The following is a 22901-nucleotide window of genomic DNA, read 5'->3' as shown; positions in this document are numbered from 1 at the left end:
GTCATGACGCACGCACACACGGCGACGCCCCGCCCCCGGGGGGTGCCGGGCGCAGGCTTTTGGAGCCTCTGTAGCCCGCGAAAAGCCGCTGGAGGGCGCGGGGGCTATTTTGGGTGCTGCCGGGGCAGAGCCGCAGGAGCGGCCAGCGAGGGGGGTGACACCCCGACTCACTGGTGGCCCCTGCGGCTCCACCCCGGCAGTGCCGAAAATAGACTAAAAAGAATAATAATAAAAAAATTATAGAAAAAAAGCCCAGTGGGCGGGGCAGCCCCCCATGGGTCACCCCCAGCAGGGGCGCTGCCCGGGGGCCCCCCGCCCCGCCCCCCCCTGCGACGCCCCTGGCTCTACCCTTATTTACTCTTTGGAATAGAAAAGGGAAAGGACTGTGTCAGGATGTGTTTTGTGGGGACATTTGCTGAAGTGAAGGTGTCGATTTGGGGTACAGTCGGAGGGGCGTAGGGTGCCTGCTAGAGGGGGAACCCCCCCCTTTCCATAAATTCCGGTAACAATGTTAATGAATGACCAAAGCTCTCCCCTCTCCCTGTTGATTTCCTTTGCTTCATGAAATTTATACACTGCTTGACTGCATGAATGAAGGGGCCAGGCTCTCTGGGTCCTGGCATGGCCGTAGCTTTTGAAGCCAGAGCACTTGGGACCTCCTTTCTCTCTCTGCCAGCCCTTCATGCTCTGGGCTGCCTCTTTCAGGCTCTGATGATGCCCTTCAGGTCACTGAAGTGCAGAGAGATGGAAGGAATTGGTCACAGTGGGCTGGCAAGGATATACGTATTTCTGTTCTGTCAATTCGGTGGTGGTTCCCGGTTTTCTCCAGACGCCCCTCCTCACACACAAACACCCCCTAAGAATTGGGGCTGCCAACATCTGAGCCAGTGTGGGATAGTGGTAGACTTGTAATCTGGGGAGCTGGGTTCGCGTCCCCGCTCCTCCACATGCAGCTGCTGGGTGTTCCTCTTTCAGGCTCTAATGATGCCCTTCAGGTCACTGAAGTGCAGAGAGATGGAAGGAATTGGTCACAGTGGGCTGGCAAAGATCGATTAGGCTCCACATACGTATTTCTGTTCTGCCAATTCGGCGGTGGTTCCTGGTCTACTCCTCACACACAAACACCCCCCCCCAATAATTGGGGCTGCCAACATCTGAGCCAGTGTGGTGTAGTGGTTAAGAGTGGTAGACTTGTAATCTGGGGAGCTGGGTTCGTGTCCCCGCTCCTCCACATGCAGTTGCTGGGTGCCCTTGGGCTAGTCACACTTCTTGGATGTCTCTCATTATTAAAAATTTATAAAAATTTCCAATTAAAAGCACAAATATTACAAGGTCGAACATTTCATTTCCCTACTCCCTCCTCTCCCACCGGAGGGAGCAATTTACCCTTGCCCCCCTCTCACAGGAGCCATTAAAATCATTTTAAATTCATCCCCATTCAATATTCTAATTATTGCTTATTCCCGACCCCCCTACTGGGTCAGGTAAACATACATTCAATCCTATTCCATGACTTCACCAGCCCCCCCCTGCTGATTCCATAATCAAATATAATTTACAGTTTTCCTCTCTAATCTTTAAAATCTAGTTTAAATGCCTTTTCTTTCCTTCTAAATAATTCAGTATTTAACATATATATTCTTACCTAATTCAGTAACATTTGTCCTCCTTAGCTTCTTTATGCTTCTGTAATTTTTCTAATCACACTTCTTGGATGTCTCTCAGCCCCACTCACCTCACAGAGTATTTGTTGTGGGGGAGGAAGGGAAAGGAGAACGTTAGCCGCTTTGAGACTCCTTTGGATAGTGATAAAGCGGGATATCAAATCCAAACTCTTCTTCTCCTCTCCACTCATCTCTTCTAGGATCAGGCGCCTTTTCAGCTGTTGCCACAAGGTGGCCCCCCAGCAAGGCCCAGAGCAGCCCGTGGCGCCAGGTGAGCAAGTGGCAGGCATGGGCATGGGGGGGGGCAACTAGTCAAAGGATGCAAAGATCCAGATGGCCTCATCCGAGCCCAACCCCCCCCAGCTGCCAACCTGTTTTGTGGGGTCCAATGAAGGAAGCAGGGGGCAGGGCTGCGGGGCATGGCTGGGGGGGAGCAGTTGTCAGCGGGAGGGGCACCTTCCCTGGGGTGCCCCATTCTGGGGAAAGGAGGCCAGGATTGGCCCCCAAGGCCTGGGGTGTCCCACCCCTGCAGTAGGACTTGGAATCCAGGAGAAAACTCTTGGAATAGCCTTGCCAGGTACTCACCTCTTCCCACGTCCTTCTTTTTGCAGTTCTGCTGCGGTTCCCCATCCCTTCCCCAGAGGTGAGTATCGGAGAAAACAAGAGCAGGGACTGGATCCCTCAGACCTGCCCCCCACTGCACGGGCTCTTTGCCCCCCACTCTGCAGTCTCAGATGCGGAGTAGCCCTCCCCCCACTCGGAACTGACAGCCTGACTTTTGCATTTCAGCTGCTGGAGGATGAACAGCTAAAACTCCTGGGGGTCATCCAGAGCTGCCAGGCAGCTGAGCTCCGAACACTGAAGTGCTCCAAGCAGGAGACGGCCAAAGCCATTCTGGTGAGTGATGGGTGGTGCAGAGCCGTCTCATTCATAGGGGCAGGTGGCGCGGTGCACCAGGGCGCCAGGCCCCCCAGGGGCGCCCCCGCGAGCCCGCCGGCATACCGGGCGCCCCCTCCCCAACCTGCCCCCGCCCTGAGGGGCCTGGCACTGCAAGCCAGCCACCCTCCGGAGCCCCAGCTGGAGCGCTGGGAAGGGCGCGCAAAGCCCCGCGCTGCTCCAGCGCCACGTCCATCATCCCCCGAGGGGCGGCCAGCGCGGGAGGGAGGTGGGCGAGTGGGGGATGAGGGGCGTGGCGCTGCAAGCCGGCCACCCTCCGGAGCCCCAGCTGGAGTGCTGGGAAGGGCGCGCAAAGCTCCGCGCCGCTCCAGCGCCACGCCCCTCATCCCCCGCTTGCCCGCCTCCCTCCCGCGCTGGCCGCCCCTCGGGGGATGATGGACGTGGCGTTGGAGCGGCGCGGAGCTTTGCGCGCCCTTGCCAGCGCTCCAGCTGGGGCTCCGGAGGGTGGCCGGCTTGCAGCGCCACGCCCCTCATCCCCCGCTCGCCCACCTCACTCCCGCGCTGGCCGCCCCTCGGGGGATGATGGACGTGGCGCTGGAGCAGCGTGGGGCTTTGCGCGCCCTTCCCAGCGCTCCAGCTGGGGCGCCGGAGGGTGGCCGGCTTGCAGCGCCACGCCCCCATCCCCCGCTCGCCCACCCCCCCTCCCGAGGGGCGGCCAGCGCGGGAGGGAGGTGGGCGGAGAAGCGGCCCACCGGGGGCGCCGAGGGATCGTCGCGCCAGGGCGCACGATCCCTTTGAGACGGCCCTGGGGTGGTGTGAGGGACCCCCGCGGGGAGGTGGGGGGAAGGAGGGACTTTAGGGAGGAAGGGCTTCTGCATCTGCAGAGAGGACCACCCTGCCGGCTTAGGGCATGGGGTTGCCATTCCCCTGGAAAGCCAAGCCTGGTGTTTGGGGTTGGAGCTGTCCTCTGGAGGCCCTGGAAAGAGCTGGTTTTCCTCCTCTGTTCTCTTCCAGGACATCTTGCGGCCCTTGGAGCACTCCAGGGTTCGGAGCCCCCTGACCCTGGCCCTTGCCTTGGAGGCCCTCCTCCAGCTAAGGTGAGTGGGGTCTTTGGCATGGGTGGGGGGAGAACTCCAGGGGGAGTTCCGGGTGGGAAAGAGCAGGCAGGAGGGAGAAGGGGGCAAGGGAGACTCGGAGGAGGCAGGCAGCGTCAAACCCTCTCCCTTTCATCTCTGCAGTACTATGCACCCCAAATTCAGCAGCGATGTGCTCAGTTTGATCCTCCATAGGACCTTGGAGGCAGTACTGGAGGGCCCAGAAAAGGAGGAGGACCGAGAGGTATGTCCTTTGTCTTGAGTTCCCTCTTTCTTCTTCTTGGTCACACACTTGCAGACTCTAACCCTGCATTCAAACTCTCCTCTCTTTTCCCGCAGAATCTGAAGCAGCACTACCGGCTCCTTCTGGGAAGTCTCCTCATAGCAGCGCCTAATCCTGGCACCCTCCTCCAACTTCTCACTGTAAGTGTCCCGATGGCATCAGGGGTGGTTTTAGGGTTGCCCCCTCCCTGTCCCTCACCCAGCGGACTGCCCTATTTCTGGCGCACAGAGCCTGTTTGGCCCCCCCATTTGGTCCAAGACCAAAGCTGGCAAACCCTCATGGGCCAGAAGTGCCAGGGACTCCGTGGTGGGGGCAGTGGGGGCCACTTTGGCCAGACTGGCCCCTGACTGTGAGGCGCTCTTTCCTCCTGCAGGATCTCCGAGGATACGCCCTGGGGGAAAGCGGCGAGGCTCAGGAATTAGCGGCCAGAAGCATTTCATTACTGCTGAAAATTGCCCGCCAATACCCCCGCCTTAGAGTACGTACCTCGCTTTCTTCTATTCGTTTCTCTGGTTGCTTCCATCCCTCCAAGAGCACATCGCCGAGTGATGCAGCGGTGTGTGTCCCTGGAGCCAGGATGAGGCCAGAGGGTTTTCCTGCCCCCTTCCTGCTGCTGCTGCCCTTCCACCTCTGCCCAGGAGGTTGCAGGACCCAGGGAGGTCCTCTGGAACAAGGGATTGGGCCCAAGACAGAGCGAGGCCTGGCTTTCCTGGCTTGGCGCTGCTTCTGTGCTCTCTTGCTCCCATCTGACCCCAATATTTCTTTCCTCTGCAGATGACGGTTATTCGGCCGGACCTGGCCTGCTTCCGGCTGAAGCCTAAAGAAGGTAAGCCCCAACACCGTGGAGACAGCCAACTCCCTTGTCCCTTCTTTGCTCAAGACCCACCTCCCTGGTCTTCTTGCTGGGAGTGCTGCAGAAGCTGCTCCCTGCCTGGCAGGCCTTTCCCACCTGGCCTGGGAGGGCCGCGTCCGGACTGACTCCAGCTACATTTCCAACCTGGGACTGAAGGATGGGTATAAATGTGGAGAATAAAGGCCTGTGGGAAAATCTAATTCTCATTCTCATTCTCTTCCATCCAGACGACATCTTCATTGAAGAATTATAGGAAGAACTATATTGGAAGAATTATATTGGAGAACCGCATTGCAAAATTTGAATAAATGTACATTTTGGATCAGAGCTGTGGTTTGGTTTGCGTATTGTTTCTAAAAGAGCAGCTTTGATAGATTTGCCTTTACCCGGGGACTGAAACAAATTTCTCCTGCTTCCCTAGGTAAAATGCTGCAAATATTCCGCTCTAGTGCCCCCTTTTATCTCATTGAATGCGATAAGTGGGAAGGACAAATTTTATAATCTCAGAGAACAGTTTCCATCGCACACAATTACCGTACCTATTTTCACACTTGAAAGGCAGGTGAGCCCTGTCTAACTTTGGCCTCGGGGATTCCTGCTATATTTCATGTCAACATCTTTCCATGTTTTGCCTCAGCTTGCATTTTTTCATCCATGCCTGTAGCCCGTTAACTGGAATCTTCTGGGGGGGGTGTGGAAATGCCACGGAAGGGCGCATCCAGCTACAAACTCAGTGGTATCACAAGAGGTTGGTGGACTTTTTGTACACCAGTTCCTGTACGCAAGAAACTTTGGAGGTTATTTCCTGTGCAATGACTTGGAGGAGAGAAGTGCGGAGCAGTTGCTCACCAATGGTGTGTCTGTGTCTGTGTGTGTGTGTGTGTGTGTGTGGAATTAACCAATCATACATTAAAAGAGGATTATCTGAAAACAATTTTGCTGGAAGAGAAGCTTTCAGAGACAATCCAAAAGTCGGTCATCGCCTACAAAATAATTTTGGTGCAACTTAAAGGTAGGCTTCCTTACAGCACAATCCTCCAGTGAATGTGTTGAGAATCCTTTGTAGAGAACCCATCTCATCCAATGCCCTACTGGCTCATTGTCCTGGAGTTTGCAGGGTTTCTGTGTCCTTATTTCTCTTTCCTCTTAATCTATGGTTACCAGACGTCCCTGTTTCTCAGGGACAGTCCCCGGATTTACGAATCTGTCCCCCGACAAAATCCATCCTTGGAATGTCCCCGGATTTCATTTAATGTCCCTGGATTGATATTTTAAGTGTTGTAGATTTATTAGTAGGGAATGAATGTTGCGTGATTGGTTCAACGGCACATATGGGGACTTCCGGCAAGGCAGCGAGCAGCTCCTGAAGCCAGCCAGAGCCAACTGCGCTCCTCCAAGAGATCAGGCGGGGGCCCAGAGGAAGGCCGCACAACAGAAGAGACCACAGAAGAGAAGATATTACTTCTTAATTTTCTTTAAAAATATATATATATTTTGAAATAAACTTTTTTCTGTTTTTTAAAAAAAGTTTCCCCGGATTCTTTGAAAAAAATCTGGTAACCTTATCTTAATCTCCTCACCACCACCTCTGGTTGTTGTTTTTATTATTATTATTATTATTAATAATAATAATAATAATACCCTGCCCATCTGGCTGGGTTTCCCCAGCCACTCTGGGAGGCTTCCAACAGAATATTAAAATACAATGATTCATCAAATATTAAAAGCTTCCCTAAACACCTATGGGCACAAACTCCAGGAGGGGTGCAGTTTATGAGCATCTTGGGTGAATGAAGGGACTTAGTACCCTGTGGGAACCCCCCGCTCCCCACAATTGCTGGTGGAGCAGCAATGGCAGAGGAGATTTCCACAACAACAAGACCTCTGGGGGCCTCCATCCGTGGTCGGCAGCATCTACAGAATGGCAGAGAGACCACAATGCCACCCATGTTCCCCAACTTTATAGAGAAGTGATAATATAGGATACAGCTGCAAAGCACCAAATGCTGACAAGGCCCTGCCCTAAAATAGTTATTTTTCTGAAGTGTAATAATAAACTAAGTTCATCTTATGACCCATCAGCAGTCCCTTTATGTATGCTTTTGATATATCAAGGATCTGGTGTTACCGGAATATGTGCAAATGGTGATGTGTTTTGTTGTTAACAGCTGCTCACATAACAATGTGCTACAACTGAGAAAGAGCACACACACACACACACACACACACACACACACACACACCTCTAGTTAGGATAGGGCTGTGGGAGTAGGCTCACATACCAAAATTAATTACCATAATGCAGGGGTCAGCAAACTTTCAGCAGGGGGCCGGTCCACTGTCCCTCAGACCTTGTGGGGGGCCAGACTATATTTTGGAAAAAAAATATGAAGGAATTCCTATGCCCCAGAGATAACCCAGAGATGCATTTTAAATAAAAGCACACCTTCTACTCATGTAAAAACACCAGGCAGGCCCCACAAATAACCCAGAGATGCATTTTAAATAAAAGGACACATTCTACTCATGTAAAAACACGCTGATTCCCGGGCCGTCCACGGGCTGGGTTTAGAAGACGATTGGGCCGCATCCATCCCCCGGGCCTTAGTTTGGGGACCCCTGCTATAGTGGCTACTCGCAGATGTCCCGTCTATTGAGCATTCACCCTCGTTCACACGTTTGTGGGGAGCTCAGATGATGTCATCTATTGAACATTTATTCAGTGCATTTCCTCCATCACCTTCTTGTTGCCGAAAGTCCCAATTTGGGTGGGTGGGTTTGTTTGTTACATTAAGCGCTTTAAATAAACTTTAGTTGTGCCACTTTAATTTGCTGGTATGTGACTGACTCCCGCTGAAAAATGGTGACTGTCTGGAAGTGCCCGCTGAATGAGGGAAGTTAGCAGGTTCTGGGGAGTTACAGTGTTCCTTCTACCATAGAATTTTGTCTAAAAATGAAGGTGGTTTTCAACATTAGAGCATTTTCCCTTCACGGGGCAGGTGAGTACCCAGCAGGTAGTGTGTGTGAGAGAGAAGTTTTAGCTTTTTATTGCTGCTCCACATTTGACCATTCATTTAGCTGTTGAACCATTTCCCCCACCATTCAAATTAGACCGCAGTAGTCAACACCAATATGTATTTGAATTTGTGTACAAGAAGCAACTCCATTCTTTCCCGTTCATACCAGCAGGCATTCCCCGTTGTGTCTGCTGCCTTCTTGGTTATTGATTCTACGATGCCAATTAAGTACTGACAGGGCATGTGTGCAAAAAGAAAAAAAAAGGAAAGGAAAAAAGCTGTGTACGCACCTTGTCTTTTAAAAATATATATATAAACACACACGCCACTCAAGAAGTGTGCTAAAGCACATAGTCAGGCAATTGTATACCAGTTGTTGTATATTTACTTGTACAGTGGTACCTCAGGTTTAGAACTTAATTCGTTCTAGAGGTCCGTTCTTAACCTGAAACTTTTCTTAACCTGAGGTACCACTTTAGCTAATGGGACCTCCTGTGCCGCCACCGCACAATTTCTGTTCTCATCCTGAAGCAAATTTCTTAACCCAAGGTACTGTTTCTGGGTCAGAGAAGTATGTAACCTGGAGCGTCTGTAACCTGAAGCATCTGTAACCCAAGGTACCACTGTACTGTTTTCTGGTTTTGAGCAACTCTAAGGGATCAAAAGTGAGTTTATCTGAGCTCCTGCCCCACCCTGCCTAGCATGCTGGAAAAGAAATGAGAGCATTTGTAAATTCTCAGCACGTACCATACTTTTCAGATTGCTGCTCAATACATCAGTTATAAGTGACATTTGATCCACTCACCGAAAGACATGGAAACAAATGAGAGTAGTGTGTTCAAGATGGTTTTCTCCAATTTATTGGATTATCCCTGCATCAGGTAAAATCTGAATTGACAAAGCATCGAGATTGGTGTTGTCTGAGGGTAACGTCATGTGAATGACACATATTAAACAGGAGTGCAAATAGCTACAAACACACAATAAATTCCAGGGGAGACAAACTCTGAAAATCCTACTAGCTCTTTTTCTTTTAGAGGAGGAAGAGATATAAGAACTTTAGGAGTTTGGAAATGCCATGCTTCTGTAATCAGACACATACTTCCTTGGGAATAATAGTTCATTGATGACAGCGGGGTGTTCTTCTTCAAATTAAAGATGCCTACATTTTCTAGGAAGGAATCCTCAAGACAGTTTCTAGCTTCTTTTCTGCAGTTGGGGGCGGGGACAGATCTTAAGGGGAAGTTAAGTTCACACATCTTTCCCACCACAGCTTCCCAAGGCTGCCTTCAGCCAAAAGCTGAGGTGACAGGGTGCAACCCTATAGTTGCTTTCTGCACACATAGCTCAGTCCTGTGCATCTTTACTGTGCATTTAGTCCAACTTGGGTAAATGGTTTTTAGGCTGTGTCCACACTCACATTTACTGTACAATCATAGTGCTTCCAGTGCTGGGTTAAGGTTCACATGACGTTATTCAAAATGCATTGTGTATCCTGTATTTTGCTATAAAATATTACTGTTTGATGTTTTCCTTTCTAAAACAAGCTTAACACTGGCAGGCGTCCTTAAGCTCTTCCTAATTCACCTGTAGCCAAGGTGTGAACACCTTTGCATTGGGTAAAAGTATCCCTGCCCCATCAACACAAATCTGACACTAATGAAATCATGATAATCTGAAAGGATAGCAAGCACTGGGTGGTGGACAACTTCTCTGCACCCTAAGGTTTTAATGTGAACACAGACTTATATTCTCAGGTGAAGTGTAAATAGTTTGCAATCAAACCTAAGTTAATGTGTCTTTCAATCTGAAATGCACTTTTTTTTTTTAATGCAAGTAGTTAGCGAAGGGGTGCAGGACCAGGATCGGCATGTATAGGAGCCTAACACTTCTCTCCTGGTGAAAACCACACACCTCTCTCTCTCATGTTTGCCTTTGGCAAAAGCGCAGGTGTTTTAACTAACTCTCCCGGTGGAAACAATGGGAGAAGTACAACTATCTGTGGTGGAACTGTGCACGTTTTCTTGTGCACGTTGCTCTTCACGCGGGGCAGAAAGCCAAACAGAGGAGAATTCCCCCACCCATCCATTAATGTACATTCGTTTTGGCATTCGTGTGTGAGGAACACGCGCCCAGTAAGGCTTCGCCATCCTGACCGGAGTGGATGGAGCTCCATTCAAGGAGGACTTTTTTTTCCTGAAGTGACATAGTATCGGATCCGGCTGGCTCTGAGCTCCGGCGAGGGGATGGTCGCGCTCGTGGGCCTGAGAGAGCAACTCACGAACTGAGGCTGCAAAACAAAACTGATGATGTCAGTACAGCCTCTCGCTTCTCTCTTGCTAAGTCTGCTACCACCGACAGTCGGCCGGTTCCAAAATAAATCTGCTCGGGAAAATAGGAGAGCCGCCCCTTCTAATCCCTTGGGGTTATACTAGCAGCTCCTCCTTGGGGTTCCCCGTCGAGGCGAGGCTGGTCAGGCTCGAGAAGCAGCTCAGGAGAACTCGACTAGCCTACTACTGCCTCAAAGTCCCGGGCAAGCGGAGGAGGAACCGGAGCGCTCCTGGGAGGCCCCGTCGGACGAGCGGCCGTCAGCTTCCTCCTTGTCTAGAAAAGCAGCAGCAGCCTGGCGCCGGCCGACCTCCAGTCAGCAGATCCACTCCGAGGGACGCCCGGACAGCGGCGGCTCCTCTCCAGAGGGCAACAAGGGCAACAAGATGCCCTTCTGGAAGCGCACGGTGGAACCTCGCCGGCTGCTCCCCTCCGCTGCCGTCGCCCCTCGCTTGGCTGCTCTGCCGCTGGCCCAGCTCCACGACGTGTGCGGTCTGGCGACGCTGGCGCTGCTCCGGCAGCTGGCCGATCTCTGCGGGCACTCGGCGGCGTTGCTCGCGGACCTAGAGGGTCGCTTGCTGGAGCTCTCCCGCCGCGCCCACCGGCTTCGAAGCCGCCTCTGCAGAGTCCACGGGCTAATCCGCCCCAGGGCGTCTCGAGAGGCAGGTAAGAAAGAAAAGTCACCGCCCGCCCCGTCGAGGCAGGGCCACCGCGCTCTTTGGGAATAGCACGTGGGCCACTCCCAGAAGGGCGCGCGGATTGTTTCCAAGGCGGAGAAGGCGGGAGGGATTTGCTGTAAGGCAGCTACATACACCCCACTAAATGCAATGCAGCTTACGCTAGTGGTGAAGACTGCGAGCAGGTTGACCTGCATGCGCCTGGCCGGTGTGCTCTCTGGGTAGCAGTCACTGTGACGGGCAACTTTAATACTTCTCTCCCTCCCTAAGTTCTCTTATCTTAAAACCAGACTTGCGTCGGACCGTGGTTCATCCACACTTTCCTTGTGCCCTGCGTAGAAAGCAGGCAGGGTCGGGCAGGGCTCAGTGTTTCAACCACAGGACTCCTTGAAATAGAGGACTAGTCCTCTCACAGCCATTTGAATGGAGGACTCTACTCAGTAGAGTAGAGCAGGTGGCTAGTCTGTGCAAGCAATTATCTCTCTTCAGACCCTGAGAGTGTGGGGGTGGGGGTGGCAAGGAAGGGGTTAACTCTCAAAAGAGTCAGATGTCAGTCTCATTCCTTTCTGAAACCCACCATTTATGTCCTGGACATCCTGTGATGAAAAAAATAGGCCCTCTTCCCATGTTCAGAGGCATTTTAAAAGAAAACAATTATCTCTTTTACTAGCTTTTTCTTACTAGTTTGGAAATGCAAAGGCTTCCAATGCTTCAATCCACACTTATGGTGAGGAGGATTTCTTCCTGACTTGTAGCTGTAGTAGTAGAGGAAAGTTGAGAGTGGGGCTTTCTAACATGACAGTGGTGGTGGTTTTGCTAACCCTGCTTGCTTGCTGCAACTTTGCAGCCACACTCCACCTTCATTGTCAAAGGCAGTAGTGCTTCTGTTTACCTGCTTGTGGACAGATTTCCAAGAGGCTTCTGGTTGTCTACTGTGATAACGAAAAGCTGGACTAGGCAGGCATTTGGGCTGGTTCAGCAGAGCTCTTCTTATATTTTTAAAGATAGGTCACGTAGCCAAAAGAGGATGATACGCACAAAATTTAAAATGATTCGAAACAAGATGCACCTGCCGGGGGGGGGGGGTTGCTGGCAAAGCAGCAATTCTTTACATTCAAGTACTGACACATTTGGCACGTTGAAAACACATGGCTTTCCCCAAAGAAGAATGAGAACTATAGTTTACCCTTTCATTGAGCTACAAGTTTGCAGAACCCCTAACAAAGTACAGCGCCCAGGATTCTTTGGAGGAAGTTATGTGCCTTCTTGGCTGATAGCAATAGCTGCTAATCCATAGGCATTTCTGTAGAGAGGCAGGATCCAAAGGCCCTGGGCAGCAGGATAAAGGTAAAGGTAAAGGGACCCCTGACCATTAGGTCCAGTCGCAGACGACTCTGGGGTTATGGCGCTCATCTCGCTTTACTTGCCGAGGGAGCTGGTGTACAGCTTCTGGGTCATGTGGCCAGCATGACTAAGCTGCTTTTGGTGAACCTTCCCACCGGAGCGGTACCTATTTATCTACTTGCACTTCATGCTTTCGAACAGCTAGGTTGGCAGGAGCAGGGAGCGAATGGGAGCTCACCCCGTTGTGGGGATTTGAACCCACCGACCTTCTGATCGGCAAGCCCTAGGCTGTGTGGTTTAACCCACAGCGCCACCCGCGGGCAGCAGGATAATGATGTGTGAATAGAACAATAGTTTCTAAGTCACAGGAAGTAATAGCCCACTTTATCTGGTATTGAGGCCTCACCCACTTCTGGGTGCCAAATTTTAAGATGATGAAAACAAATTGGAACAGGTTCGGAGTAGGCTAGTGAAGATGATCCGATGTAGGGAATATAAGAACGAAAGAAGAGCCCAGCTGGATCAGGCCAAGGGCATATCTAGTCCATCATCCTGTTCTCACTGTGGTCCAGCACATGCCTTCAAGAAGCCCACAAGCAGGAAAATGTCTCCTGTGGGGAAGGGAGCTGCAGGAACTGGGTATGTTTAGCCCAGAGAAGGGAAAACTTGGACTGTTTACATATTGGACTTTTACTCTGGCTCCAATGCATTCCTGCTGTTAGCATTTGAATCCATGTACACGTTACACAGGGCTGATGTGTCCCTTTTCACCACTTGCGGCAAAATGGGAAGATCTTGCACAATTTTGGGTGAGATCTTGCCCAAAATGGACATGCTCTTGCCCCCCAAATCAGCACTGTGATGGCAGCAGACTTCTCCCATGGGTGTTTGGGGTGTGTGTGGCTTCTGCTGCCTGAAGCAGTAGCTTCACCCTGCCTAATGGCTGGGCTGTGATGTTACTCATGATATTAATAATAAAATATTAAATTTATAACCCACCCTTCCCCTGAAAGGAGCCCTGGGTGGCCAGTAATATGTAAAACATCTTAAGCTTAAAACAGTTCCAGCACAGATGCAGACTGGGAAAGATCTCAGCTTCAAAGGCTCAGATTAAAGCTACCTTGTAGTTTCTGGGGGAATATTGTTGCATGCATGATACTTTTCTTCTCAAACCAGCATCTTACCTTAAAGGATAGCTTAAGCCATGTTCCCTTTATAGCCATTGCACTTGCGTGGGTGGCAGCATATGCTGAGGTGAAGGCTTTGTGATAGGAGCTCGGGGGGGGGGGTTCAAGGGGGGAGGTAATGGGCATCAGGTGACCACCTGCCTTTCCTGTGGTGTGTACAGCAGGGTGCAAAATGAGATTTGAAATGCAGTAGGGAGAAATGACCATGCTGTGTTTTAAACTACTAATGTGTTCATAGCCTTGTATTCTTATTCCCCCGAGGACAAAACGGCTGGTACATCTAACTTTGCTTAAGCTACGGAAAGGTAGATTCTGGTTGAACGTTAGGAAATATTTCAAGAGGAATTTGACAGTGGAACCAATTGCCTAAGGGTGTCCCTTGCTGAAGGTCTCCAGCCAGAAGCTAGAGAGCTGTCTGCTAGGGAAACTCTAGCAGAGCTTGACAAAATGATCTATAAAAACCCCTCCAACTGAGTGTGTTGTAATTTACAGTTTGTTGTCTATTCCCCTTCCCCTTCCCCTCAATCTATTGTTGGTTTCTGGTATGTTTTCCACTGGGCTTTCTGACCAGAGGGGTTTGAAAAAGAATCATAGAGCCTGTGTTTCAGATTGCTCAGCAAAGGTTTTTTTTAAGGGACCCTTTAAAAAGTATGCCTTCTTGGAGAACAGTTCCACTGTAACTCTGCAAGGTGTTTTCAACTGTTCTGACAGTGCCCAGCAAGCTCTCCTGCTGTTGCCATTTGCTTCTCCATCTGCTCTGGGCTGCCATTTGCCCCCCCACATGTCGAGTGAGCCAAAAGCATCTTTTAGGGATGAGCTTTTACTTTGTAGACCAAAAAGCATTTTCTTGTGACTTTGCATTATTCCAGTACTGTATTGAACAAACTACACCAAGTGTACAGTGGTACCTTGGTTCTCAAACTTAATCCGTTCTGGAAGTCCATTCCAAAACCAAAGTATTCCAAAACCAAGGTGCACTTTCCCATAGAAAGTAATGCAAAATGGATTAATCCGTTCCAGACTTTTAAAAACAACCCCTAAAATAGTAATTTAACATGAATTTTACTATCTAATGAGACCATTGATCCATAAAATGAAAGCAATAAACAATGTACTGCAGTCACACAATCAATATATTCAGTAGCTGAACTGGGTTCCACACAGTCACAAAAACAAAACGAAAAGAGCCGCAAAAACAAAAATGCAAAATAAATAGCAAAAACAGACAGACCTCAGCATAACACTCAAATTGGAAGTGTGGCACTCAGATTGGAAGCCTAACACTCAGAATGGAGCATGTTTGGTTTCCAAAAGATGTTCACAAACTGGAACACTTACTTCCGGGTTTGCAGTGTTTGGGGTTCCAATTTGTTTGAGTACCAAGGCGTTTGAGAACCAAGGTACCACTGTATTTTAAAATGTACTAGAGTGCGCAATTGGATTTCCCATCACACCTCTAATGCTGCTGTTATTTTGGTCATGATCAATCTTCTTGCACCAATGTGTTTTTAATAACAGTTCCATAAAAAGATCAAATCGGTGTATTGAGAGATTAAGTCAATGGAGTATCACTGAAGTCATAAGAGTCACACATTAGATGGTTTAGCCATTTAACTGGAGTTGAAAGCAAACATTGAATAAAGAGTTGAATGGACCTACAAGGTCATGGACTTATGGGTCTATTCCCTGTGGAGGTATTCTTTCTCAGCATTTATTCCACATCTGCAAATGGGATAAAAGTGGTCTGCATACTTGTGAACTATGCCTTCTGCTCTGAAAAGCAGGTCCCCCACGGATCCCCAATTTTCACCCTTACAGAAACTTGTGAAGCAGGCTAGGCTGAGAGAGGCTGGCTTAAGATCGATCATCCAGTGAACTTCATGTTTGAGGGGGAGATTTGAACTCAGGCCTCTCTGGGCCTGGTCTGGAACTCTACCACCTTACACTATTTTGGCTCACCGGGAATGAAACTACGCCCAAAGAGAGATCAAAATATTTTTGATCAAAAATTCATAAAACTAAGCAAATAATTCAAAACAATTTTGTGACATAACCCTGACCCCACATTTATACCACTTTAAAAATCATGGCTTCCTCAAAGAATCCTGGGAACTATAGTTTACCCCTCACAGAGTTACAATTGAACACTGCAGCTCTTGAATAATATGAGCTGCTAAATGAAGCACACAAGTGTTTCTTGTAGATGTAGTTGCTGGAGGTAATTTTCAGTCCCTGGGAGACAGCTATTTTTTAAAATGGCGGCAGCCAATTTGAATTTCCAACATTCAAAAGCTTCTGAGGACATGGCTTTCTGGGGGAAACAAAAACATTGCCACCTAAGTTATCTTTCCTCCCCCACCTCCCAAATAAATTCACCTAACCCAAGCAATATTGCCAAAACAAAAACAACCAATGGGTTGTGTATGTGAAACTGGCTTAGAAGTGGCTCATGTCATTCCAGTCCAGCCTCAATGCAGGACTAACCCAAACATTTTTGCTTCCTGAGGTGAAGAGCATGATGGCCCACCCAAATATAGAAGCATGATGGACTGTCAAATCTTATTTCAACAGGGCTGATGGGGTAGTATGTTCCACTACACCTGAAGCAGTAGGTGAGGTTAGAACAGCCCAGGACAGGCCATGTGGCAACACAGCAGAACAGATGTGTAACTCAAGGGGAACAATTGGGAGGCTGGTGCTTCTCCCTAGCAACTGCTACCTGACGTGATCACCTCATTCTGCCTAATATAGGTGTGGGAAACCTTTGCCCATCCAGATGTTGGAGAAGGAATGTGTAGCTGTTTCAGTTGCATATGCTTTGACTTAGACCAGGTGTAGGGAATCTTTTGTCCTCCAGATTATTGCTAGACTGTTACAATGCCCATCGTTGGCTATGCTTGCTGGAGCTGATGGGACTTGCCATTCAGCAACATTTGGAGGGCCAAAGGTTCCCCACATCTTGCCTAATGGTAGGGCCAGCTCTGTTTGATTGAAACCTGGATGTTATAAACTATTTCTAGAAGCAAGCAGTGATGTGCCAGGGCTCAGGCCAGGCTGTGCATGTATAAGACCAAATGTCTGTTCTTATAATTGGATCCTCCCTTTTGTTTTTCTAGAAGATATGGGTGTAAGAGGTTTGGGTTGATTCATAGGTTTTCAGATTCAGAAAGTTATGAGTGGGAGCAGAAGTGAAATCTAAAGCAAGAACACCATTTAAAATTGGATCCAACATACAGGAAGGAACTGTTTCTACACAGGGCAGAGAGTGGATGAGTTTACAGCTTTGGACTGTGGCTTTGGGAACAAACTGGAGGAGATTTTTAAATTGTTGGAGTCTGGGAATGAACTACAGGAAATGGGAAAGTGAATCCCTTATTCCCCTGAGCCTGCATACACAGTCCACTGCAAAACTGTGAAGTCAGCCATGTGGAGACAGGAAGCTGGATTGGAGAGGATCCATCTGTAAAATGGGAACAATGTCAAACAATTTCACAGGGTAGTTAGAGAATAAAACCATACAAAGACTGCAAAGCATGTAGGACATGATCCATCTTAAGTTCCAGCACTTTAAGTCCTTTTCACTTTGGTTGGAAAACAAGCTATGTGCTAAAAACTCACCTACATAAATCAATGAGACTAGGCTATGTACACAACCATACATTTAAGGCACATGATATCACCCAGAGAATCAGGTAGTTTGTTTTGGTTGCTGGGAACTATAGTTCTGTTAGGGGTAAACTACCATTCCAATAATTATTTGGGGGAAGTCATGTAGTTTAAATGTGCTTTAAATATACAGTGGTACCTCTGGTTACGAACTTAATTCATTCCAGAGGTCCGTTCTTAACCTGAAGCCATTCTTAACCTGAGGTACCACTTTAGCTAATGGGGCCTCCTGCTGCCGCCGTGCCACCACTGTGCGATTTCTGTTCTCATCCTGAGGTAAAGTTATTAACCCGAGGTACTACTTCCAGGTTAGCTGAGTCTGTAACCCGAAGTGTTTGTAACCCAAGGTGTTTGTAACCCAAGGTACTACTGTATTGTGTGTACGCAGCCTCCAAAAGTATTTCATTTTGGTTCAGTCAACCCCACTGTTGAAACAGGAGTTTCTGGGGCAGTGGACAATCTGGAAGACCCAAACCATGCCTCCCCCCAGTACATTCTGTATATGCTTAAAGGCACTCTTTTTCCTTATTGTTTTACATAATCTGAGCCTTGGACCTGTGTGAGAGACCCTTTATTTCTCTAAGAGCCCTCACACTTTTTAAAACGCTTCCCCAGACCGTGTCTCTCCCTAGGTTTCACCGACGACTAAAATGAATCCTAAAGCGTTCAAATAGGAGATGTCTTTGGGGTACCTCAGTGCTCCACATTCGAAAACCTCTTGCCACCTTGGGATCTCCCACCCCGGGTTCCCAAACTACTGCAGCTTGCCTTCCCTTTTGGCAACTGCGTGGCACCTTTGGCTTCACTGCCCAGCCCTCTGTATGACAGGAGAATAAGCAACCCGTTCCCTCTTCCACAGGAAAACCTTTGTTCTTTCCCCTCAGTCACACCTCTTGAGGCACTGATGCACTGCCAGAGTCCACGAACGTTGAAACACAAAAAAGTTTATTGAGGTAACTTAAATAACATGGATGTTCAGGTTTAATGCGGTTACAATTCTTCTTTTCATGTACGTTAGCTTTGTTACAACATAGCAAGGATAAAAACCTTCCCTTCCCTTCCCAAAGCCTAACCTCTCACGAGCTCTCTCTAACCCTGCCCAACTGCCCAACTGCCATTCTCCCCTTTTAAAAGGTAGAAAAGCCCCGCCTCTTGCGAGTGAGCTGCCAGTCACCTAGAGTGGGTGTTAACTCTTAATGTGCTGGGCACCTGACCATACCCAGACTCAGGGTTGATCCGTTACAACCTGCTAAGCAGATTAGGGGATAACCTCTGCTGAGCACTGACTCAAAATTCTTTCTTTACATAATTTATATTTCTCTTTCAAGAAGATACCTCCAATCAGTCAACAGCTGAAACAATAAAACTTGGGACACATGAAACAACCTATTCAGTTTAAAATAAAACAACATCAAACAAAACATCCATAAACCAACTCTATAAAAACACCTATCTTCCTTTTAGAAAAAGATGTATTTGTTTGCATGAGGGAAATGAACCAAAACGAGACTGCTGGATCTGTTTGGGAAGGGCATTCCAAATGTGAGGAACCTTTGCTGTGGGCAAAGCCGGGCACGATGTTATAGACCTATCTCCCATCTTTTTAATTATTTTATTACTCATTGTGCAGCAGCTGGTCAGGAATGGATCACTTTGATTTTGATCAGAGCCAAGGGAGCGGCGGGTGTTTAAACTCCTGGCTGTTATCCTAATCTAATTCACCCCTCTGCAGCTCAGTGTTCAAACACCACATGCCTCTGAATACCGTTCACCAGAGAACAACAGCTGTTTGCGATGAAGTCCTGCTTCTGGGCTTCACAGCAGCATCTGGTTGGCCACCATGGGAAACAAGATGCTGGACTAAACAGGCCTTTGGTCTGAAATTGCAGGGCCCTTCTTGTGTTCTTGCTTCTTTTCTTTTAGCTTTGAAAAAGATGGAATAATTTTTTTGAGTACAGTGAAATAAAATGTTTGGTGTCGGAATAAAATTAGCAATCCATAATGCATTGTGAGGCTATCCTGGGTGAGTAGCACTTTTAAAATAAATGTTTTTAATTGGTTTTTTTCAAAAGGAACATGAGAACATAACCCCTATTAACATACATTTACCTTCCCACCCTCCCTCAAAGCACAGAATCCTATGGGAAAACGTTACTGCAAAGTTTCAAATGTGAGTCCACCGTATTTGATGTTCTGTTGAGAATGTGATGAAAAGATGCGATGCCTCTATAAAATCATCCTCTTCTCTCTTTCTTGCTAAGGCTTTGACTTCCTTGGTCAGTTTTTCTGAATGCGCTGCAGTCCAAACTTTCTGTTGCCATTGTGATATTTGCAAATGCTCAAAAGGTTTGGGCGACAAGTTGTTGAACTGCTACTAAAAGAAACATAGGAGCCAACTCCCAGGGGCTGTGGGGCTTTGGCCCCCGCAATAAAATATCTGAGCCCCCTCCCCCCCCTTGATGGGCATTGCCATTCAAATGGTGAGTGTGCACCGACCGTGTCATGTGATTGATTATGTGGGGTGGGGTATACCTAGGCACCCCACAATATTTTATTCAAGTTGGCACCCCTGAAAAGGAATCAATACTTTGTATCTCAAACTGGTGTTTTCATTTTTAAATGTTGTTAACAATAATAAAGTAGGGGGTACAGACTGGGTGGGTGGGTGTTGTGAGGGACCCTTCGTTACACTCCAAGAGCCCTCACACTGTAAAACGTTTCCCAGACCGTGTCTCTCCCTAGGTTTCACCGACGACTAAAATGAATCCTAAAGTGGTATTATGAGAGATGTCCTCAGGGTACCTCAGTGCTCCACGTTCGAAAAAAAACTCTTGCCACCTTGGGACCTCCCGCCCTGGGTTCCCAAACTACTGCAGCTTGCCTTCCCTTTTTGGCAACTGCGTGGCACCTTTGGCTTCACTGCCCAGTCCTCTGTATGCCAGGAAAATAAGCCACCCGTTCCCTCTATCACAGGAAACCCTTAGTGCTTTTCCCCTCAGCCACACCTCTTGAGGCACTGACGCACTGCCAGAGTCCACGAACGTTGAAACACAAAATATGTTTATTGAGGTAACTTAAATAACATGGATGTTCAGGTATATTGCGGTTACAAATTTTTCTCTTCAGGTACGTAAGCTTGGTTACAACATTAAACAGGAATAAAAGCCTTTCCTCCCTAGCCTAAGCCTAACCTCCAACCCGCTCACCCTCAATCCCTGACCCACAACAACCGCCCAACTGCCATTCTCCCCCTTTTAAAGGTCGAAAAGCCCCGCCTCGGCGATTGAGCTGCCAGTCATCTAGAGTGGGTGTTAACTCTTTACGCTCTGGGCCTCTGACCATACCCAGGCTCAGGCATGATCCGTCACAGGTGTCTCTTAGCAACTCTGAGTACAGCTCCCAGCAGGGGCGTCGCTGGGGGGGGCGCTGGGGGCGGTACGCCCCCGGGCGACAGGGGCCACAAGCGGCGGGTGGGGGCGACAAGCGGCGGGTGGGGGCGACAAGCGGCGCCCCTCCCGCCACTCCCCAGGCAACGCCGGTCACCCCGGGAGCAGCAGCGCTGCACGGATGGGGTGCTCCCTCGGCCGTGCGCTGTTGCTCCTGGGGCGACCGGAGCGAGCGGCGGCGCATGGGGGTGACAAGCGGCAGCCCCTCCCGCCATTCCCAAGCGCTGCCGCTCCCTCCGTCACCCCAGGAGCAACAGCGCACGGCCGAGGGAGCACCCCGTCCGTGCAGCGCTGCTGCTCCCGGGGTGACCGGCAGCGTGGGGAGTGGCAGGAGGGGCCGGCGCTTGTCAGCCCCACGCGCTGCCGCTGGCTCCGTCCCCCCGGGAGCAGCAGCGCACGGTGTGTGCGGTGCTGCTGCTCCTGGGGCAACGGAGCGAACGGCGGCACGTGGGGGGGGGCAAGAGGCAGCCCCTCCCACCATTCCCACGCGCTGCCGCTCCATCCGTCACCCTGGGAGCGGCAGCGCACGGCCCGACGACGGAGTGCGCCTGCGCGCGCAGGCGCACTCTGTCATCGGATCGCCGCTTCCACAGCCTCCTTTTGAGCCGGAGAGCTTAAAAGCGAGCTCTTCAGCTTAAAAGAGGGCTGCAGAAGCGGCGCCGGCACCCCCGGAAACGCCCTGGGGGCGGAGCGTCATGACGTCACAATGTGATGTCACAACGCCCCGCCCCCGGGGCGTTTCCTTTGCCGCCCCGGGTACCGCGGAGCCTTACTCCGCCACTGGCTCCCAGGATTACTTGGGGAAAACCGTGACTCTTTTAAGTGGTGTCATATTCCCCTGTATGCGAAAATAGGTACTAGCAGATTGAGTGGACGAGACCAATAGTGGGTTCAATGGTCAAGAAGGCAGTTTCTACACATGCCGTAGAGAGAATTGAGGGGCAGGTGGGGCTCGTCAACCTGGAAAGGTAGCCCATCTAGGAGAAGGAAAACTCTGGTCCTAAACTTCTGTGGCCTTGCAGGATATCTTCAGGAGAAGAAAAGGTTACACAAATCTGGAGTGGAGTCCCTAAGGCAGTTGGATAGCGCCTTGTACGCCTCATTCCAGCAACTCCTGCAGCCAAGCTGGTGCCAAACATAATTGCTCTGCTTTTCTTTGGGCCACATCAGCGAGGCTGAGAAGCGGGTCCATAACCTCCACACACACCGCCCAGCCTTGCGCCCCTGGGGCGGTCACTTGCGGTGCTGCTAACATAGAGAGGTTTGACTTCACCCCCAGAGGTGCACTCCCCTGTTTCTCAAGACAGATGGATGCCGACAAAATACTGCTTTAAATGTATATTGCAGACAGGACTCAAGGGGGTCTCAATTTGCACCAGTTGTAGAAAAGCTGTTTTGGCACAGAGGCTGATGCCCAACAGATTCTCACCCTAACCCTTGCCCTTGACATTCTATGGAAAAGGAGGGTTTCTGTACTTGAATTGGAAACTAGGTACTGCCAGTCCTAGTCAGGAGGATGCCTTGTCCCTCCTGAAGGCCAGAACGAACACATTGTTACAGGATGAAGCTCTCCCGCTGCTTAAAAGGCCTTGGTGAAGGCAGGATGCTGCGAGGCGGAAAAAAGGTGCTGACTTTGCTGATTACGCTGTCTCTTTATTTTCCTTCCCCTTGTAACTGTTTGAGTCAGAGTGGAACTTTTGGCTCTGCATCCTGGGTGAGTTCTGCATGCCGTGAGTGGATGCTTGTTCTGGAGAGATTCGCTTGCTTTCCAACCTGCATGGCGCGGGGGGGGGGGGATTGTGTTGGGGGTGGGAAAGCAGTTTAAAAAAGCAGCAGCCTGACACTCTTGCTTGCAGCAGGCTGTGCTAGGATGTGGGGGGGGGGAAGCAAATTTGGGAATCTCCCTAGCACTGCTGGTCCCAGGATTTGAAGGCCCACCCCCCTGGCAGAGAGGTCATGAATGGACCCCTGTAACATGCAAGGAACAGAGGTGTGCAGCATACACAGAAATGCCTTTTAGATCTTTGTGGTGCCCTGTTTGCATAGGGATCAAGGCTGTAGCTCAGTAGCAGAGCTCATGCTTTGTGTGCAGAAGACGCAAGTTCAGTCCTTGGCATCGCTGGTTTAAAAAGATCAGGTGATAGAATTTTCTCTGCCCAAGACCCTGGAATACTACTGCAGTCGTCATAGGCCAGGGTTCTTCGATCTTGGGTGCACAGATGTTGTTGGTCTATAGATCCCACCTTCCACTGCCAGCTTGCCCAATGGTTAGCAATGATGGGTGAGTCCAACAACACATTGAGACCCAAGGCAGAAAACACTGGTGCAATCAGTACTGAGCTAGGTGGACTCAGAGTCTGCTGCTTCCTCTGTTCCTCTCAATTCTGCATTTTTGGATTATGTTATATGTGCTTCCATAAAATGGAAAACTATATTAAGCAAAGC

The 22901-nt window shown here is 49.6% G+C and overlaps 1 protein-coding gene and 1 long non-coding RNA gene across 2 annotated transcripts in view; both read left to right on the top strand.

Moving 5' to 3' along the window:
• The first annotated feature begins 2477 nt into the window (after nt 1-2477).
• On the top strand, nt 2478-3853 carry LOC117040092. Its single transcript, XR_004425822.1, has 3 exons — nt 2478-2561; nt 3576-3658; nt 3800-3853. It is a non-coding gene; the product is annotated as an uncharacterized LOC117040092 (long non-coding RNA).
• Nucleotides 3854-10387: 6534 nt separating this feature from the next.
• NHSL2 (NHS like 2) overlaps nt 10388-22901 on the top strand; it is a 106586-nt gene continuing 94072 nt past the window's right edge. Inside the window, exon 1 of the mRNA XM_033137597.1 lies at nt 10388-10802. Within this exon, the coding sequence (XP_032993488.1) occupies nt 10523-10802 (280 nt within the window). The 5' untranslated portion in view covers nt 10388-10522. The remainder of the gene's footprint in view (nt 10803-22901) is intronic.

The sequence above is a fragment of the Lacerta agilis genome, chromosome Z, assembly GCF_009819535.1.
Source record: "Lacerta agilis isolate rLacAgi1 chromosome Z, rLacAgi1.pri, whole genome shotgun sequence".
In the NCBI taxonomy this organism is placed as follows: domain Eukaryota; kingdom Metazoa; phylum Chordata; class Lepidosauria; order Squamata; family Lacertidae; genus Lacerta; species Lacerta agilis.
This window is presented reverse-complemented; position numbering and strand designations above follow the sequence as displayed.